This window comes from Spermophilus citellus (genome assembly GCF_964194105.1).
Source record: "Spermophilus citellus genome assembly, chromosome: 6".
NCBI lineage: Eukaryota > Metazoa > Chordata > Mammalia > Rodentia > Sciuridae > Spermophilus > Spermophilus citellus.
This window is the reverse complement of record NC_138187.1, coordinates 62,182,411-62,204,283: the sequence shown is the minus strand read 5'-3', so window position 1 is coordinate 62,204,283 and position 21,873 is coordinate 62,182,411. Positions and strand designations below refer to the sequence as shown.

Below are 21,873 nucleotides of genomic sequence, written 5' to 3'. Positions count from 1 at the left end.
ATAGCCTAAAATCAAGAAGCATTTGAGATTAGACTTATCCAAGCAGACCATGCTGTTTTGTTCTTTTTCTTTTTTTTTTTAATTTTTATGTTTCTTTTTAGAAGTATGTGACAGTAGAATGTATTTTGACAAGTTGTACATCCATGGAGTATAACTTCCCATTCTTGTGTTGTACATGATGTGGAGTTTCACTGGTCGTGTATTCACATATGAACATTTGGAAAATTATAGCAAATCCATTCTACTGTCTTTCCTATTCCCAACCCCCTCCCCTTCCCTTCATTCCCCTTAGTCTAATCCAATGAACTTTTATTTTCCTTTTCCTTTATTGTGTGTTAGCATCCGCATATCATAGAGAACATTTGGGGCTTTGGTTTGGGGGGATTGGCTTATTTCACTTAGCATGATAGTGTCCAGTTCCGTCTATTTTGATCAAGACCCTTTAACTGGGGAACTTAGAATTGATGGGAGCATGGTGGACTGACTGCTTTGAGGAGGGAATAAGGGGATTTTCTCCTAGGGCTCTAGGAGAACTTCGGACATGCTCATGGTCAGAGAACTATTCCTGTTGAATACAATGCTTTTTCCACCTTCCCTGGAGAGAGTGCTCATGAGAACTTATGGCCATGTAATGGAACAGTGTCAGGATCTGCTTATGTGCATCCTTTCTTTTGATTTGCTTAAGGTGACTGGTCACTGGGGGAAAGGTGTCCTTCAAGAGCACTGTTGAGTCATGTAAAATACTGGGGAGGAGGGGCAGGAAGGAACCTTATGGGTCATCTGACCTACACTGTGGTGTTGGAACAACTCACACCACTTTGTGGGAGCTAATTGCTACATTTTCAGAATGACAACGGGGTGCCAGTTGTCAAGCATAGCCATTATTAAAATTAAATTGTATAAATTCATAATTAAATGCATTATTTTAAAAGCCCAGGTCATATTCAAAGGGCATGATGTCTGGATTATTTTACTACACTTTGCCATTATCAGCACTCTCGAGATTATTTATCTGATGTTGGATAACTGTCAATTCTTTGTCATAACAGTAAGCTGACATCAGATGTAGTGAAGGTATTTGTTGTGCAGCATGTCAGTTTATGGGTTAGAGCCATGGCCACCTGACATGTGAGGGGCCTTGCTCTTCAGAGGATTGTTTTTTTGTTTTTATTTTTTATTTTTATTTTTATTTTTAAATTTTTAATATTTATTTTTAGTTCTCGGCGGACACAACATCTTTGTTGGTACGTGGTGCTGAGGATCGAACCCGGGCCGCACGCATGCCAGGCGAGCGCGCTACCGCTTGAGCCACACCCTCAGCCCCTTGTTTTTATTTTTGAGGATGCTGCCAGGGCTCCAGAAAATGCTACAGATCAGGGCTCCATCCTTCTAGAAATATAGTTGAAACCTTCACCAGTGTGTCATCAGGCCCAGCCCATTTGTTTCTGTATATGAGCCTGGGGTGCAGAGATGAATAAAATCCTGCAGCTGGGAACCATCAGAGCCATGCCTACCCTTGGGTCTCCTGGTGCTGGTCTCAGTGCCCTGCCTTTCTGGTGTATTGCTAAGAGATAGCAGTCCTGGAAGGCATAAGGGACAGGAGTCAGGGTTATCTATGGACATTATCTCCAGGGCTGTCCTGTAATTGATGACAGCACTGCAGGGACTCAGGTCATACATGAGGAGAGGAGATGCTTAGCTAACACAGAAATCAAACTCAGTTGCCATTGGGTGGCCATCTGCTCCCTGGAGATGACCTCACTTATGGCAATATGGTTATTGAATAGAAGAAGAAAGGAAGAATGACTAACACCACCACTTGGTGTATGTCCTATTTGTATTTGCCGATTTATTTCATGTTTTCTCTGTGAGAATGTAAGTTCCACAAGGTCAGAGACCTTTCCTTGTATGCCACTGTACACCCAGCTCCCAGAACAGCACCCTGTATGTATATAGGAAGTGCTCAATAAAGATTTTCAAATGCATGAACCAATGAATGAAGCAATCCCTCCAGCTTGGGACCCTCTGACCCTTTGTGTGATTCTCTAGACTCTCAGTGACCACCATTTCTTTTTCCTTGTAGATGACGGAGGGCCGTCGATGTCAAGTCCATCTTCTTGATGACAGGAAGCTGGAACTCCTAGTTCAGGTAAATCTTTTCTGGTCAACCTTCAATGTTTCTTCTGAATTTAATGAGATCCAGAGGTTGCTTCAGCAGGGGATAGAGGGGGACTATGTCAACTGGTTTTAAATCTCTATTAAAATCGGTAGGAGAATGGCAGGGACACACCTCAAGTTTTGTATGTGTGCTATTTTTGTTCAGTCTGTTTCTGTGGATGCTGTGCCTTGGGCATTCAAGGCCAGATGTATATCTAACCTATTGTTCCAATCTCTAGAAGAGGAAATTCCACAACTGCCATTAGCTATTCTCTCTTCTCAGAAAGAGTTAACTGTAATGGAACCTAAGTAATAACTCTTGCTGTAACTAAAACTGATTTAGACTCCCTTGCTCAGAGGGGATAGAAAACAGTTCATTCTTTTTAAGTTGAGCTCTTGTAGTTGTGAAGAAAGAGAAACAGTCTCTGTGCTCTGTCTTCCCTCTAAGGGCTAAGTGGCCCCCTTCCTTCCCCCATCCCCTGGGTGGACGTCACCATCACTGGTGAACATCTGGAGAAGCTGAGACACAGGAAATCAGCCAATTTCTCCCCAAACTGAGAACACATTGGGGTCAGAGAAGTCATTAGCCATCACAGACCCTGGTCTTGTTCACCTTGTCTTTGAAAAGAGCATTGTTGTTGTTTTTTCCCAGAGTCGAAAGAATGGTGATGTTTCTGAACCTGATTTAAAGAGCTTTAAAATCCATTGTTCATCTTCAACTTTTATAACCCCCCCCCCCTTGGCTGATGTTCTCAAATGTCTGTCTCAGGTTCTGAGGGGGTTGCGTCTTGTCCCCCAGGACATTTTGTCATAAAGATGCTACAGTTCATCAGAGGGCTGGAATGATGCCCACTGGCTCGTTCTCAGAGAAATAGTGCATTGCAGAGGGGAGATCCACATGCAGTCTCTGGTGTCTTGTTCATGCTGCTTGGATTTAAAAATGTTCAGACTGCAAACTTTAAGAGTTGGTGCTTTGAGCTTGAAAACTTTTAAGAGTTGATTCTAGGGCTGGGGTTGTGGCTCAGCGGTAGAGCACTCACTTAGCATATGCAAGGCCCTGGGTCTGGTCCTCAGCACCACATAAAAATAAGTAAATAAAATAAAGGTATTGTGTCCAACTACAACTAAAAAAAATAAATGATTTTTTTAAAAAGTTGATTTGAAAAGTATTATAAATGCAGTAAAGGAACTAGACAAACTAGAGAAAGATTCATAATCACATCACACTAATTCAAATACTGTTCTCATTTTGGTGCATGTCTTTCCAGCATTTTTCATATTTATATTTTTTGCATGGTTGTAAGCATAATAGTTGTATGATTCTATATATTTTCTCTTTCCACTTAATATTGTCCTTTGCTAACATTTCCCAGCACATTATAAGTTGTCATCTTTGTTAAAAGTTGCAAAAATTCCAGAAAGGATATAATGTTATTATCTAACCATTCATCCATTTGAGCACTTTTAAGTATTTTTAAAAAATTATTTTTCCACTATTGCAGATAAATGCTGTGATGAATTTATGCCTGTGCATAGAGTTATCCCCTATCTTAGATTATGTCCTTATCAGGTTAGATTCTATGGCCTCTAGTCTTGTTAAAAGTCAGACTTGTGTTTGGATTGGGGTGAATGCAGCAATAAAGGAAACCTATTAAGTTGAGCAAGACATTTTCAATTAGTAGAATCTCTCTATGACCCACATCAGATGCTTTGTATTGTCAGGAATTAGATGAAGAGTTTATAGGTGTGTGAGTGCTCTCTCTGGTGTGTTTTATAGGCTTTTCCTAAATCCCTGCTTAGGGCCTTAGAAGGGGGCCATATTCTGGGGCAGGAAATGAGACCTCGAGCAGTCCAGTTACTGTGCCTTGGCCCTGGGAAAATCTGAATGGGGGCAGCCAGGGTGGACTTGAGTCACAGAAAACATGTTTAGTTACTGATGTGCACATTTGGGAAGAGTTGTCCTCAACCCTGCAAAATCAAGAAGATGTTGAACTAGGTTAAGCAAGAGGAACTGGGCTTTTGCTGCCCTTGGATGGAATACTTTCTGCATGGAATTCCCTCTTCCCAGAATGCTTTCCTTCACACCCCTCCCCTCAGCCTGGCTAGTTTCCATTCTGGACACTCCCCCACCCCACCCCAAAGGCTTTCCCTGAGCCTCCCACCACCCTCCTCACATCTGGGTTTTAGCTACTGCTGCCCTGTGGGTTTTTTTCTTTTTTTTTTTTACCCCAATGGGATCAAGCCTTGTCACCATTGCTTGTTAACTTTTCCCTATTTCCCAGAGCCCCCAGCAATTTGAGGCTTGGGTCTGCATCTAGAGTCCCCAGTACCCAGGCCAATGCCTGTCACCTGATGTCACTAAATAAACTCTGATTGAATGAAAGAATGTATGAACCTTCAGGTACCTCCCTATTACCTCCTTTAAGGACTTCTTGCCATAGTACCAACTGCTTGGCAGGGGACTTGTTTAGCACAGATGAAACATTATCTGTAGCTAGGTAAGTGCAGTGGCACACACCTGTAGTCCCGGTGGTTTGGGAGGCTGAGGCAGGAGGATCGAAAGTTCAAAGCCTGCCTCAGCAACTTAGTGAATCCCTCACCAACTCGGCAAGACCTGTCTCTAAAAGAAAGAGAGAGAGAGGGCAGGAGGGAGGAAGAAATAGTTGTTGTTCTTTTTTTTTTTTTAATTGTGTGTGTGTGTGTGTGTGTGTGTGTGTGTGTGTGTGTGTTTATGGAAAGATTCTAAGGTCCATTGTAGAGTGGGCTTTAGCAAAACTTGGAGACATAAGATTAAAACTGATGGACAAAAACTAAAATACATGAATTTTATTTCTCCTCTATAAAGTTCTGTTGTCCAGCAATAAAAGGCAGAATCTTTTCTCAGGCCAGTCCCTATTCTGAAATTTACTTGGACCATTTTTTGAGTTTTGTTTTTTGTTTGTTTTGTTTTGTTTGTTTGTTCTTTTAGTTATATATGGGCACAATGTCTTTATTTTTTTTAATTTATTTTTATGTGGTGATGAGGATCGAATCCAGGGTCTCACACGTGCGAGGCAAGCGCTCTACCACTGAGCCACAATCCCAGCCCCTTTTTTGGGTTTTTAATAGCACAGAACATTTTGGTATTTTATGTTTGTAGGGTGATAACTTTCAGAGTCAGTTCTACTTTGGTCGCCAAAATGTATTAAATATTGAAAGTGTTGTTGGGGCTGGGGATGTGGCTCAAGTGGTAAAGTGATCCCCTGGCATGCGTGCGGCCTGGGTTCGATCCTCAGCACCACATACAAACAAAGATGTTGTGTCTGCTGAAAAATAAAAAAATTTAAAAAATTAAAAAAAGAAAGTGTTGTTAAGAATGATTTCAGGATTTTTGTTGTGAGCCTTGGACTAAGCGGTGCCTTTTGAGACCTTTTGGCCTGGTAGGGGTGGGGAGAGTTGGAAAAGGGACCTTAATTTTCCTACCAAGCTTTGTAAGGTAGAGGGGCAGGTTTGGAGGAAGTATTTGTCTCCCACAGAGAAGCAGAGTTTCCAACAAGGTGACTGCATTTATACAAGGTGAATGATCGAAAGACATTTGTAGGAAGTGGCAGAGGTGCCAGGTATAGTTTGTAGCTCCTAGCTAGCAGGCAAGGAGACTCATTCACGCCTGCACGCAGCTCTTCAGAAGCAGGAGCCTGCCTCCAGGGCAAATACCATGGCATCAGCAGCTCACTCCCTAGCTGGCCACTGTCAAGAGTTGCTTGCCTTCCGGAGGATTCTGGGAACCAGCCAGCCTCGAAGATAATGTCATGCCGTGGTGTAATCCTGACCACTCTGAGCATAACAATTTCCTTTCTCTAGGTTACAGAAAAAAAAGCAGTAATTCTAGTATTTAATGTTTATTCTCGACAGCACTTTGAGGTTACTATGTGTAATCTGTGCTCCCAAAGCCCTGATTGTCCCCAGCAAATTGTACATTGCCTATAATGGGGGAGGGCAGAAGGTCAACAGTGCACATACTAGGAATTAATCCTTAATCCACAGGCAATTTTCTGACACCTGTGTCTTTGCCATGTAACTCCTTATGTCCTTAAATTCCACTGAGAGCAGCTGTAAGGATGGGGTGACTGTTCAGGAGCAGGCCGTGGGTGGGTGGCAGATCACACAGCCAGGTCGCCCTTAAGTTCAGTTTGCAGTCTTTTGCTGTGTCATCTGAAATTATTTCCCCAGTTCAAAATTTATCTCAAAAAGCCTTGACCAAAATGCGAGAGGCCAGTGTCATCCATGTCTCTGAGTTTACCTCTTCCTGAGTCTTACGTAGCCAGAAAAAGAGGTGCCGGGTGGGTTTAGTGTTAAACTCAAATTCTCAAATCTTGTCTTCCTATCGTTGCTCCTTTAAAATGTTTTTCTTAATTTTTTATATGAATGTGTATTTGGAGGAGCATTTTGAAAATAAACAAAGGGTGATGTGCTTTAGCTGTACTAAAAATGATTTAAGGAAGACTTTGAGAAGAACTTGCAGACAGAGTCAATAGGTGGACCACCGGAAGCTGTCCCTAGGGAGGGTTCTGGACTCTTTCTCCTGAGTTTCTAAAAAATAAGATGGATTTTTCACTAGAATGGGATGGCTGAGGTATGGCCCTTCCTTATTAGGTTCCCTGGAGGCTTAGGATACTGTATGACATCCTGTCTTTTAGGAAAACAGGCCAGTACAAGAAAAGAAGCACTTGCCTTCTTCCCTTTAGACTCTCTTGTTTTATTGCTTTGTCTGTCACTTTAAGTGAGTAGATATTATGCTCCATTGGCCAAATTTCTTTATTTTCATGATAAAACTTCACACACCAGAATCCTCCCCATCCCACAGTCTGCCAGTCTGTGTAAGAAGCTTCTCTATAATGTGAGATTGTGTTCTAGTTCCAAGTTGCCTGAAGATAACTGTGTCTCTCCCCTCTGACCCAGTCTCTCAGTGGCCACTGGCAGGACGTTTATAACTGCCACATCTAGTATTATAGAGGAACAAAGTGTCCCCGGGATTCTGAGAAATGGAGCAAACTCTTAACTGGCATTGTTTTTAAGAGAATTAATGATAACATCTAGATAGCTGCAAAATATCACATGTTCTTTCTAGTCCTTAAAAAGCCTCCGGGACAGAAGCATTAGGAAAGGTCTAAAGCTGGGTTGTGTGGGACACTAGCCACCAGCCACAGGTGTCCACCAAATGCTCCAGATTTGACGAGCACAGATCAAGATGTGTTGTAAGTACAAAAAACACCCCAGATTTTAAAGACTTCATATCAAAAAGTAAAATGCCTTATTAGTAATTTTTTATTGTTGATTCCATGTTGAAATGCTAGTATTTTGGATACATTAGAAGATCTATACTTAAAGAAAATATATGCTTAAATTAATCTCACCTGTTTTCTTTTCCTTCTTCAATATTGCCATCAAAAAATTAAAATTGTATATTGGGCTCACTTTGTGGCTCACATTATGTTTCTGTCGAATGATGATCACTGAAGGATAGAGAAAATAATCTAAACAAGAGAAAAAATTATGAACATAATAGAATCATTAAGGTTGCCCAGATTTTATATTGGATGTCCAGCACAGTACTAACTACATTTTATAATTGTTTTTAGAGTTTATTTGGAGTATATCTGATTAAATCCTTACAATAACTGGGTGAAGTAGGTGCTATCTCAGATAAGCAAACAAAATCACAGAGGTTAAATAACTTGCTCAAGATCACATAGTAACTAAAATGTGCATCTTGAGCTTGTGGCTTCTAGTTTTCTTGTCCCAGCACCACAACAGGTTTATACACTGAGCACCTGCAATTCACCTGTAATTCATAATTCACAATGCAATTCACCTGTGGGTGCTTGGCTGGCTCCTACCGCCTAGTGATAGGAATTAAAAGACTTTGAACTTATCATCTCAGGTCTATAACTGAAGATGAATGTACACAGGCTCATCTCATTCCTTTGAACTCAGTTCCTCATATCCAGGGAAGATTTAGACACACGATGCACAGGACAAAGGATTTTCGCATCATGTGTGAGCCTCAGACTGGCAGGTGTGAAGAACCTTCTAGGGCAGTAGATGATATAACTGTATCCTTCCCTTCACTCTTCTCTGAGAGTGATACTGTGGTTATCCCGTAGGCTGAGATCATATCCCGTGGGCTCTTAACAAAGTAGCACTGAGGACAAAGTAAATATTCTGGCCTACCAGGGCTAGGGAAAAAAAAGCATATATGACTTTTGAAAAAATATAGAACTCTAATAGTGCTGCATAGAATAAATTAAAAGACTTGGGCTCTGTCCATGTGGGCACACACCTTCATACACACGCACTTTCACCCTGCCTCCTGAGCCACTTCCGAGCTGAATAATCTTCTTCTGTAAAGCTACAAAAGAATTATTTTCTACTAAGTAAACCAAGAATTTCCCCAAAGCACATGTTGCAAAAAAAAAAAAAAAAAATGAGTTGATTCCCTATCTTCTCAACTGAGCAGGGTGGGCAGGTGGGCTCGGCCTGATTTGTTGGCTGGGTCATCTATTGAAGCGTGATCCATGTCTACCATCTGCTCCTGTCTGTGCTGAATTCACCAAGTTACTGTCTCAGCCAAGGACTAAGGCGCTGTGCTCAGAGGCTGGGAGCAGACAGAGGGGCTCAGTGTTATGGACCTTCTGTCCGGGACCTCCCAGGCCACCAGACCACCTCATCAAACAAGAGCCGAAGGGGAGTCAAGCAGCACTGCGATGGGCTGACCTCAAACTTCAGCATGATTGCCATCATCATTTATTAGGCTCCTCTCTGCAAAGCTGGGCACATCACCAAATGAGCAAAACAGATGTCTTTCTAGCCTCTGGGGGTGGTTGATAATATTTAACATTTTAAATACTATGCAAAGCAAATAAATGTTAAGATACGAAGCATAGATGGATTATGTAATGATAACTCCACATATAACCAAAGCTTCATTTAGTGGTATGGAGGAATAAAAAAAAAATTCATAATGTATACCAGTTGGGGCAGGGACAAACAGAGAAATAGTTTCCCCTTGAGGAAGAGGAAGGGAGCTCTGTACATCTCCCTTCTCCAGCCAGAACCTTTATAGAAAAGTTGGTGAGCTCTCTTTCTGAGATAGTTGAGAACAAAGGCAAATCTCCATCTCCCTGGGGGGACATTAAAGAAGGCCAAGTGTCAGAATGCTGCAGATTGATGCCACTGTTTGGGCCTCTCTGCCCCTACCCCAACACACACACACACCCAGCTCCAGAGCCAGACAGCCCAGCCAGGTGCAGGGCGAGGGAGGAGAGAAGCCATCTCCGAATCTCCTGCTCCCAGACTGACCGGGTCCAGGCTGCTGGTTGCCTAGCAACCCTCCTTCTTTTGTCCCCTCCCCCACCTCCTCCTCTTTTTTTTTTTTTTTTTGCACCCCATTTCCCTCTTGATGCTAATTTTAACCAGATGTAGATGGATACAATACCTTTGTTTTATTTATTTATTTTTATGTGGGGCCGAGGATCAAACCCAGTACCTTATGCATGCTAGGCGAGCGCTCTAGCACTGAGCTACATCCGCAGCCCCTTAACCTGTTTTTAAATGCAATCATCGTAACCATTTGAAACTGCCAATATTTGGCCAACTTTCTCCTCCAAAAAGGACAATCTCATGTGGCTCAAATCAAACGTGAAGGGAGATGGAAGAAAGGGAAGAGAAGGTGTAGCGTGGCACCCACCCTTCTTGGAATGGGTAGTGTTACAGAAAGTTGCTTTCTCTGGTTTTGATTTTGCTTTTGTTTTATTGATAGGTCCATTTTTATGATATCTTTGCAAAACCATTTCCCAGTGGTCCTCTAGATTTGTGCAGATAAAGAACCTCAGGAGGTGACCGTGGAACTATTTGCTCCTTGTTTCTGTCTTTCTGCTAAAGGGGCAAGAAAGGGAAGGGGGAAATTTGAATGAACACACAGTGCAGTTGAGCAAAACGTGCGTGGGTCATGGTATCAACAGGGGAAGGCACACAAACACACACCTTCCCCCAGAGGAGGGTTTGGAAATGAAAAGAAAACTGGCCCTGGCCCAGGGTGATAGCAACCAGGGAGCTAACACATTTAGGGATGGACACTGGTTTGTTGCTGTTTTAATTATTATTGATTTTGGCACATTGCCCAATTCACATACTAGCTTATTTGGAAAAAGTATCTGAGTCTCTACCACCACGTTGTGCAGATCCAATGCCCCTCCCTTTGAGCTGGGTCTGTGTCTGGAAGTGATAACTGAGTGTTTTTGGGCTGCACACTCTTTGCAGGTCCGGTGACGGGTTCTTCCTCTTCCTAAAATGGGAAGAGTATCAGTGCTGCCTGCTTTATAGTGGCAGGGACATTATAGAGCATTTCTTCATGCATTTCTACCCATGGATCCTATCCTGTCTCATCCGGAGGAAACTGGAGGGATGTGGGGAGGCAGATATATTCATTCTGCAGCTTCTGCTGTGACTTGTCCCGGCTAGCCAGAAAAAAGGGAAGGAAGTCTTGTTCCCAGGAGAGAAATAGTGTTGTCGTGTCGCACAGGTGTTGGAGGCAGGCAAGGAAAGTTGGAGGGAATCAAACTGCTCTGTGGCTTCCCCAGAATCTCCCCCCCCCCCCCCCCCCCCGCCATGAACCATCCCCATAGCCCTTGAGTTGCTCTTTTCCGTTTCCTCACTCAGCACAGAGCTAACAATGTAACTGTCAGAGAAGCGTGGAAGATTTCCAAATCTTGCTCAAGTTCCCGTCCCACCCCTCCCGCTACCTCCCCACTCCACACATTCACCCACGCACCTTATCCCTGCTTCTCATCAAATCCAGGCCATTTTCCTCTTGCACCCACTTTGAAATTGAGCCCCGAGTCTCCAAACCAGCCAGGCTTTAGAACCCATGCTCCTTTTTACTATTCTTCAATGCCATCTCACCTTTACATCTTACCAGTTATTTTTCCCCCACATACACCACTCAAAGGCTGCCCCAGTGTAGATGTTTACCACCTGGACTCGACAGCCCCTGCAGGTGTCTCGTCCCTGCTGTTTGTTTGGAGTCCTGAAGCAGCTTCTTATGGACTTCCCTAGGTCCATGTTTCCCTAGGCCATTCCACTGGATCCTACACAGTGCAACCAGATTATTCTTCAGGAAGGGCTGCTTTACAGCATCTCTGCTCAAAAGCCACCAATAGCTTATCCCAGTTGAATTCCGATTTGACTCTCATGTTCCTCTACAATTTGCATATTATAAAAAAATGTGGCATTTATACACAATGAAATATTACTCAGCACTAAAAAAAATAACAAGATCATGGCATCTGCAGGGAAATGGATAGCATTAGAGCAGATTATGCTAAGTGAAGTTAGCTAATCCCTGAAAAACAAAGGCTGAATGTCTTCTCTGATATAAGGGGGGTAACTCAAAATGGGATAGGGAGGAAGAGCATGAGAAGAAGATTACCACTAAATAGGGAAGAGAGGTGGGAGGGAAAGAGAGAGAGGAGAGGAATTGCACAGAAGAAGGAAGGAGACCCTCATTGTTATACAGAATACATGTATGATGATGTGAGGGGGGAAAAAAGAAGTGTGTCACATTAGATTGGGTAGAGAGAAGTGATGGGAGGGGAGGGGAGGGGAGGGGAAGGGGCGGGTAGGAAGGGCAGCAGAATAAAATAGACACTAGTATTGCTGTATGTATATAGGTGTCTGTATGACCAATGTGATTCTGCAAGCTATACACTCAGAAAAATGAGAAATTATACCCCATTTGATTCAAATGTATGAATTGTCAAGATCATTGTACTGTCATGTGTAACTAATTAAAACAAATAAATAAATAAAAATAAAATAAAATTTAAAACTTAAAAAAGCAAACATTTTAGAGAGAGTTATTGAAATATAACTGTTATAATATCTTTAAAAAAAGAGAGAGAGAGAGAGAGGGAGAATATCAAAGAGGTGAAGAAAATGTAGTTTTGCCCAACATGGCCACTCCCTGAGAGGGTCCTGTGGCAGTGAGTTGCCACAGTGGACTCAGCAGAGCAACTCCATTCAGGGAGTAGCATTTATAGAAACAGAGAAAAGCAACCATATGACCCTGCTATAGTCTTCCAGACCAACGGTTCTCAAATTTCTTCTAGCTGAAAAATCCTTTGTCTGGTATCATGTGAAACAGAGGTGGTCTGGGCCCTACCACTTTTTAACAGGGAGGCAAGCAGCCTAGGACCTTAGCAGACCCCTGTAGGTTTGTATATCGCTATTCTAGATAGACACCAGATGATAGAAAATACAACTGTCTTTTATGCATCTACGTACATTCCTGAGTAGTGCAATGTAAATTGAGCTTTACTCATATGAATCATATTTTAAATGCTTTTGGAAATCTTACAGCTTAAGTGATTAATCATCACATAACTAATTGAACACTTTGTTTTGTACCAAACTCTGTTCTAAGAGCTTAATATGTGCCGAGTCATGTAATCAGCCCCATAACTATATGAAGTAGGTAACGTTTTGCTTTTTTTCATTAAGGAAATGGGAGCACAGAAAGGTTAAGTACTTTATCCAGAGTTGCACAGCTAGTAAAGGGTAGAGGCCCGATTAAAAACCAGGCCACCTGGTTCCAGTGTAAGAAGAGCATGCTGAAGTATGTGGAGAGTCCAGGCTCTGGGGCCAGATGGCTTGGCTTCAAAACGTGACTCTGACATTTAGCTGCTCCATGACCTTGGCCAATTGCATAGCCTACAGTGGCTTCCTCTACACACAGGGAACAATACTGCCATCATCCTTACTTGTTCTATTTCTGCCTGTAAATTGATGCTAGTACCTGTGATACCCATGTCATTAGGATGAAATGATATAGAACATGAGACTCCCTGACACCTCACGGGGTTCTTTAGTAAAAGAAAGAAAAGAATCTGAGGCTCAGGCTGGACCACTTAGTAGCTCTGCTAACCTGGGAAGCCATTTGCCCTTGATGCCTTTATCTGTACAACAGGAATATTAACTACCTTGGCTGTGGGGCAAACGTTTAGGAGACCCTGAAATGCTACTTAATTTGTAGTGCTATTAATTTCGATACTTTGGGCTTCCAAATGATTGTGCACAGGGCTGGTTAGTGTATTTATAGAGTTCAGCCTGAGTTCACTTGACAAGTGACGAGTTGACAGTCCATCAAAAATATGTCTCAACTGCCAACCATCATCTCCTGGTCTTTTCATGAACACTGGTTATCACTGCTCATCCTTCCAATGACATCTGTAACTCATATGACAAGGTCATGGGGTGTCAGGCAGGGTATTTATGTACAGTATTTGTGCAGAGTCCAGGTAACCATCTAGAGAAGTGGATTACGTTTTGCGCTCCAATTATGTCAAAGCATGTCAATCACTCATCATTCTTGCGTAAAATAGACAAAACATTATTTGGATGGTTGCATCACAGCATTTTATAAGTGACCTCATCCTTAATGCTTTACGTTAAAATTATACTGAAGCACAATGATATGCAAATGGGTTGTAAAACTGGAAAGCAAGTACTATCTCTTGTAAGCAGAGTAGTGATTGGATTTCTCAGCCCATTACCCACAAACTCAGGTTACCACAAGTTCATGTATTAACAAGTTTAATCAAGTTTTCTCAATAGGGCCTATATCTTTCCCAGCAGTTGCAGTGTGCTAGCCCCACTTGGTAGTGCACAGTGGGTCCTTTTGGAGCATTCAGAGGTTTTCTTCTCTATTGGCAGGTTCAGAACCTCCCGTGACTAAGGCTGATGGAATCCCATCAATGTGTCTGATTCCTGGGTGAATATATTCTCTGAGGAATGCCTAACTGCTCGTCCAAAATGATCAAGAGGCTATTTTTTCCCCCTTTTAGGAAAGGAGGTTTTAAAATTTCACGTGAAACCCTTTAAGGGTGATACAATAATTCTTAAGTTTTAAATTGTTGCTAGATCTTAAGATATATTGCTACGGGCTGAGATTGTGGCTCAGCGTTAAAGCGCTCATCTAGCACGGGCGGGACCCGGGTTCGATCCTCAGCACCACATAAAAATAAAGGCATTGTGTTCTGTCCATCTACACCTAAAAAGATATATTGCTATGATAAAGTGTGCCAGATGTTGGTATTATAAAATCCTTTATGAGCATTCCTCTACTTTGGCCTTCCTTACTTATAGTAGTGTCAGTGATTTATAAAATAGCAAAAAGAGTATCAGTAGACTAATATCTTTATATTTCATACGAATGTGTTTTACAACTGTAATAGTGCTCCACAGCACCTCAGTATTTCCATTTCACGTTATCACTTGTGAGTAGCACTGAGACCCATGGGTAAATCACTACCTTTCACTCCCTTTTGGACATTAATAAAATGACATGCACACTAATGAATACTGTGATATGGAAATGCCTTCAGTGTTAAGTTGGGTCCATCAAGCACACATACACATACATTCATGCACTCCCATGCATACACTTGCACAAATGCTCAAACACACTAACATATACAAACTCACGTATATACACACTCATTTGCCTATACTCACATGAGTGCACACACACGATCTTAACATGCATGTGTGTACACATGCACACTCATACATGTACACATACATTCACATAACACACACATATGCATACACATAGACACATGCACTGTATATATCTGAGAGAGCCGAGAATTCATTTGAATTCCTCATTGCCATTCAATTCTTAGTTCAACAATAGTATTATCACTAAATTGCACTCAGGAACAAGACAAAAATTTGCATACAGTTTCACTTTGAGTGTCATGAAGCTGGGTGCAGCTAATTCAGGTATGTTCTGCAGGCCCTTGGCCTATGTTCTTCCCACCAGCAATGGTTACACAGGGCACAGGATGACTCCAGTAGCCCCAAGCACCACACCCTCACAGGACAACATCCTGAAGCAGGAAAGGGAGTTTCTCCACCTAACATTATTTGTTACGGAGGAAAAAGCCTCCCAGATGTCCCTCCCAGTACTGAGGTGCTGTGGAGCACTATTATAGTTGTAAAACACAAAACTCTTCAATTCCTTCCTCCATCCCAAACCATAGTGGTTCACATTCCCAATCTCAACTGGTCAGTGGTAAAGGGAACAGAATCATTGTGACTGGTTGAAATCAGTAGTTCTCAAAGTATGGTCCTGGAGGAACAGCATCAGCCTTACTTGGGGACAATTTAGAATTGCATCTTCTCAGTAGCTATCTGTTACTGAATTGGAGCCTGGGAGCAGGGCTCAGTGGCAACCAGAATCTGACCCAGTGCAAACTGCCACAGAGGCTGGTGTGCTTACCCACCCCGTGGTGTGTTGAGGCTGCAAGATGGCCACAGGAGAGCGTGGACTGTCTGCAGACAGTGTGCACAGAGGCAGTGAAATGCAGCAGATTTAAAGGTCCAGAAAGTTAAAGATGAAAAGAAAGTGGGACTGGAATAGTTTTTCCTCTCTCTTGTTTTTCTCTCTCTCCTCTCTTTGGTGCTGGGGTTGGAACCCAGGGCCTTGCTAATGCAAGACAAGTGCCTGGCCAGTGAGCTCCACCCCTACCCCTGGAATAGCTTTTTTTTTTTCCCCCAAGTAAAGGTATGAGAAAATTCCAAACATGCAATCTACTTTAATCTTCATATGTATAATAAAAAGATAAAAAACACACCATAAAAGATATGAAGTCAGAATGAAGGACAGTCTTTGGAATAGCATATGTTTAAAGTTGATATGCGTCTGTCTTACATTTCTCCTCTCACCGCTACCCCATGGAAAGTGGGCTCAAGCTGAGCAGCCGGCCATGTGGGGGAAGCTCATGCTCTGGATAAAGTCAGATCCAAGTTGGAACCCTGGCTGCCTTTTCCCGTGAATGGTGTGTGGCCTTAGGAAGTGTTGACCTTTATGAAGCTCAGCTTTTTCATTGCTGGGATAAAAATGGGAATGATTACCCTGAAGGATTTGGATGAGAATTAGAGATAATGGAATTGAATACCTAGTCCCTGGAACAAGATGTTCCTGACATGGTGGCTGATACCATCAAAAATAACATCAGTGTTATTGAATGAATAAGCAAATCAATGAATAGCTAGTAAAGTAAAAAAAAATGTATTTCTTCAGCTTATAACCTTTGTCTTCATTTGGAACAAAACAGACAAGTGAACTAGTTTTCATTGACTCCAAGCACATAGACCAGATGGTATGCAAGAATCTGGAAGAGGAACCTAGGAATGGGCCACAAGCCCACCCTGGGGGTAGTCATTTGAATTCCTAAAATTCCATCAACATTGGAGTTCTTAGGCTCCAGAGTACCTCTGCCTTCAAGCACTCAGCTGCAGAATAGTCGCTCTGACTCACAAAGCCTCTGGTTGTGAAAGGCACAGGCAACACACTGTCACTCACTGAATGGGTAAGAAGGAAGTATGGCTACGGTACAGTAGTATAGTTCTGGCACTGGTCACCTGGAGTTAGCATGGGTTTAAGAGCACAGTCCCCAGGAAGGTGGCCCTCATTCCAGATGCCAGCTGTGAGCTCAGGGAACTCAGACCACCTGCTTCTCATCACCTGGATGCAAATTTGGAAGCTCCATGACACCCTGGGTTTCCTTGATTATTCACTAGAATGACTCACAGAACTCAGGAAGTGCGATACTTAGGATAATTTTGATACAAAGGATGCAACTCAGGACCAAATGAAGAGCCACAGAGGGTGAATTCTGGGAAGGTCCCTGGTGCAGAGCTTCAGCACTGTCTCCTTAGGGAAACAGGGCACGTTACCCTCCCTTCACATCAATGTGTTCACCAGGCAGGGAGCTCCACTGAGCCTTTGTGTCTAAGAGTTTTTATTGGAGTTTCTTAGGTAGCAGTGAGTGATTGACTTTCTGACATGTAATTGAATCCAGTCTTTAGCCTCTTCCCCTCTTGGGGGTCAGGTAGACAGGTGGGTAACACGTGGCTCAAAAGCCTAGCCCTCTAATCACATGGTGGTTCTTTCTGGTTAGAAGCTTCCAGAAAGAAGCTTCTATTTCCTTAGCATAAACTCAGGCTCATAAATAACAAAACATTCCTATTACTTGGAATGTCCCAAGGATTTAGTATCAACCTCCCAGAAGCCAGGGATAAAAGCCAACTAATTTTTTATTATAAAACAACATGGGCTGGGAATGTGGCTCAAGCGGTAACGGGCTCGCCTGGCATGCACGGGGCGCTGGGTTCGATCCTCAGCACCACATAAAAATAAAATAAAGATGTTGTGTCCACCGAAAACTGAAAAATAAATATTAAAAAATCCTCTCTCTCTCTCTCTCTTTAAAAAAAAAACATAAAAATATAGGCATCTAGATCTTAAGCCTTCGCCTAGGATTTTTAGAACAAGACCAAAGTTAAAGCATGAAGTCTCTACAGCTCGAAGCATGAACTTTGACCTTAAACCACTTTTTATCTACTACTACATCAGTTTTTATCAGCTACCATGTCAGGCTGTCTCTAGGATTAGGATTTCAGCGATGAATTTGAAAGAACACAATTCAGTCGATAATGGTGACTCAAAAATGGCCTTTTAAAGCCTTAGAATCTATCTTTTTTTAAAGAAAGTAAGAAAGGAGAAAGAAAAAAATGGATAATGATCCACAGCGATAGTGTTTGGTAGGCATGGGAAGCTGTCCCCAGATAACATAGCAGGCCTTACACCATCCACTTTACAGGAATGTACTAGTTGTCTGCCTGGGATGAGACACCAGTTTCTCCACCCAGGGAAGTCACTGTTTCCCAGGGCTGGTCTGCTTCACTGTGGCTCTGCAGACAGCAGTAGCCTTCAGACTCAGTGCCTCAGAGGAAGCCAGGCCTCTAGTGGGGTCAATGCTTGCTGGCCCAGGTCTGAGTCATCTCTCTGGCATTGAGTTTCTGCCACTCCCTAATCACAGCCACTGTGACTTTCCCCTCCTCTTCTGAATGCACCAAGTGATGCTGTGGACCTGGGGCTGGAAAAAAACTTGAGCCAAGACAGGTGTCTGACATAGCCACATAGAAATCTGTGAAAGCTGTCAGCGCTCCATGAGCTTACAGGAAGAAGGACCAACATGGATGCCAAATTCACTGGAGCCTCACCAAAAGCTCTAGAACTTTACAGCTTCACCTAGAGTCCCTCTGGGGTATTTTGGTGGGCATTCTGTGGCTGGAATCCTATTGACTGAGGTTACCACTGAAAAGGGTCATTCAAAAATTATTTCCTCATCCACAATTTCCTTAGTATTCTGTCCAGATGAAGGACCAAATAAGTGGTGACCTCCCCCAAATGCCTCTAGAAATGGTGATTCTTCTAGCCCAGCCCTGATGGCACTTAATCATGGTTTATCTCAATCATCATCGGAAGGCTTTTATTCAATGTCATGGTTACGCTTGGTATTTTAGACTCCAGAGTAAAGGAAAACAGCAATGTCTCCATCTCCCTGGAGTGGGCAGTCTAAAGACGGGAGCTCATTAGAGCCAGGTATGTGAACCACCCAGAGAGGAAGCAACCCAGCCAACCAAGGACAGCAGCAACAAGGGTCACCTTTGTCTGTGGGTCCTGATTTAGAGATCTTTCTCGGGATGTGTGAAACAGAAGAGTGGTTAGAGAAGAAAAGGGAGGCCCTATTATCTTTCATGGAAAGGGTGGTTTCTAGAGAAGCCAAGTCTAGTCTTCTGTCTTCTTCAAATTACTCACTGGGAAGGAAGGATGCTGTAGAGAACTTCAGATTTGGGACTGTTCAAGTATTGTAGGAACATGAAGCAGAGAGAAGAGTGTGAGGAAGTGAAGGGAAGATATGGGGGCTCCTCGGGGGTTCTCTGTAGCTGGAGAAAGAAGACACCTTGCTGAAGAGGAGCAGACCACGTTGTTTCTTACTGTCAGAGTCAGGCCCCTGGGCAACATCCTGGTGCCAACCTGGAGATGAGATGGGCCTTGAGTCTTAAAGCTGCTCAAGCTGATAAGAAATCAGGAGCTGCCCATTCTGTCCAACTGTTACAAAAGTACACTGGCTGGAAACATGGCCTCTGTGGTCCCTTGTAACCGTCGTACATTCCCACACCAATTTATGATCTATGGGCTGTTCTAAGCTGGTTCATTAAACCAGGTCAGGAATCTTGGCTGGAATTCTTGGCTTCTTGGTCACAGGAGAAACCATGACTCAGAGGCCTGTCGGGACTCCAGACCCCTAGTGTCAGAGCTCTTGAGAAAAGGTTTTTGTTTTTTTTTTCCCCAGCTCAGTGACCACATTAGGGGAGAGAGGAAGGTGGCAGTTAGGTTGTTTTAAACTTGTGCCTGTAATTTTGGACTACCCCCTGAGGACACCGTTCCCGGAACCCGTATTTCCAAGAGTGGCTGGAGAGGGTCTATGTCAAGGAAGTTGGAGAAATGCTTTCTCATACTTTCCACCCAAGATACAGGTGATACATTTGTCTATAAAAGAACTTGGCAGTGAAGATCCCTGGTCAGCCAGGCTCCTGAGGCCTCCCTCATCATGAAAAACCCTCCCTCCTAGACCATGAACTTATTTGGGGGGGTACTGCTCCTTACAGTTCACAGGAACCAGGGGGCTGTGCAGTGCATTCTGGGAAATGCCACTTCTGACTCTACAGATGTCCTAGATCAGCTTCACTTGTGGGGTAGATATCTTAGATTTGTGCCTCTCTGGGACTCAGGTTTCCCATCTAAACCACCCCTCCTTCCTTCCCAGGAAAGCCACCAAGATGGAAGAAATGACATAAGATTGCTTTGAGCTAGGGTGCTGCATTGGGCAGTTGTGGTGCTACCAGAATGTGAGGTGGATGTCATGAGTTCCTTCCTTGACACGCTGCTGCCAGTTTCTTATAGGGAAACTAAAACTGTCAATGTTGTGCTGAGCCATGTAATGTTGTACCCCTAGTAGGCACTCCAGATGTTTAGTGAATTAGTGAATACGAATAAGAATCTGTGGGCTGGGATGTAGCTCAATGGTAGAGTGCTTGCCTAGCATGTGCAAGTCCCTAGGTTTGATCCCCAACACCTCAAAAAATTTTTTTTAAGTAAAAATAATAATACAAAAGTCTGCAACTGTGTATAAAAAGAATATAAAATTCCAAATATTTACAAGGCATGCTGTACATACTTTTGTATGGTTTTAGTGGTTTTTTCTAACAGTCCAGGAGAAGCAGTTGTTACATCCATTCTATTGTGGAAGAAACAGGCATAAGGAGTTGAGTTGCTGAGCCACACACCTTCTTGGTGGAGGCTCACACCCAGGTCTGTCTGATGTCAGAGCCTGCTCTTGACATTGTGTTTGCTGTGTGCTGAACGAATGCCTTTTGAAAAGGCAAAAGATGTATGTTCTTTGCAGTACATCCTAATGGCCTCCTCACAGGTGCCCTTTGGCAGCCTGACTCTGTGGCCTCAGATAGATGACACAGTAGTGACATGTTCCAGGCACATTTCCAACACGGGGAATCATATGATTTCTGGGTGTCTGTTTGCCAGAGTGGGACTGAGGAAAACATTGAGCAGAAAAGAATTTCAGAGGTAAGAATGAGATTCCGTGTAGTCAGTTGGGGGGCAGGGGGACATGTTAACCCTATCAGGTTAAAAAGCCTTTTGGAGGGCTGCGGCTATGGCTCAGTGGTAGAGCACCTGCCTCGCACGTGTGAGGAACTGGGTTTGATCCTCAGCACCAAATAAAAATAAATAAATAAAGAGGGAGGGAGGCCTTTTGGCTCTGTCTCCAGCTCATTTAAATCACCACTCTGAGCAGCCTTCCTAGGAACAAGTCCTGTGTCCACACGGGCCTGCACTCCATCCCTTTTTCTGTAGATGTGCTTTGTCATCCTGAAAACTGTCCTGGGCCAGTCATTTTGGGGACATCAATTTAGCATTTCCTATGCCCAGGGGGATGAAGACAAGTCTCTTCAGAAGTGTTTGTTCTAATATTAGGTTTTCAAATTCTGGTACCTTTTGACTATTCAGAAATTGATACTTGGACGGGCCCTATGGCACCTGACTGTAATCCCAGCAGCTCAGGAAGCTGAGTCAGGAAGATCACAAGTTCAAAGCCAGCCTCAGCAAAAGCAAGGTGCTAAACAACTAAGTGAGACTCTGCCCCTAAATAAAATATAAAATAGCGTTGAGGATGTGGCTCAATGGTCGAGTGTCCCTGAGTTCAATCTCTAGCACCTGCCCCCTTCCACCCACCACACACACACACACACACACACACACACACACACAAAATAATAATAATAATACTTGGAGGACCTAAAAGGAGCTTCAGAGGTAGGGAACCTGATTTTTTCCCATTTTTCTTCCTCTTCCAGACGAGGGCAAGGATAGAACTCATGTTTGCAGGCAGGGCTATATTTTAGGGAAGTCTGAACCAATTTGTGTCCAGAGACTGGTGTCTGAAGAGAACTGGCTGTACCCGGACACTTGGTCTTTTTCAAGCCAGCTGATGCATCCTCACGGAAGAGAACTTTCCTTCTTCTGTGTGTCCTGTTGGGCTCACCCACTGTGTGTCACAGAGCATCTGTCTAAAGAACTGAGGCTGTGATGGCCAGGGCCAAGAGTGGGACTCATCACTGCAGATACCTTTTAATGTTTAAATTATTAGCACAATCTTTTACCTCCTTTCTGTTGAAAAACCATTTATGAGTAACCACCATGTTGAAATATAATTAACCTGCATTAAATTACATGTATTTAAAACTGCA

General features: G+C 43.1%; 1 protein-coding gene across 4 annotated transcripts in view; it reads left to right on the top strand.

The window, feature by feature from the left end:
- Positions 1 to 21,873, top strand: part of FRMD4A (FERM domain containing 4A) — a 311,522-nt gene that overhangs the window by 134,555 nt on the left and 155,094 nt on the right. For all 4 annotated transcript variants that reach the window (XM_081297994.1, XM_081297993.1, XM_081297992.1 and 1 more), the window contains exon 2: positions 2,084 to 2,149. In XM_081297994.1, the coding sequence (XP_081154120.1) occupies positions 2,084 to 2,149 (66 nt within the window). The remainder of the gene's footprint in view (positions 1 to 2,083; positions 2,150 to 21,873) is intronic.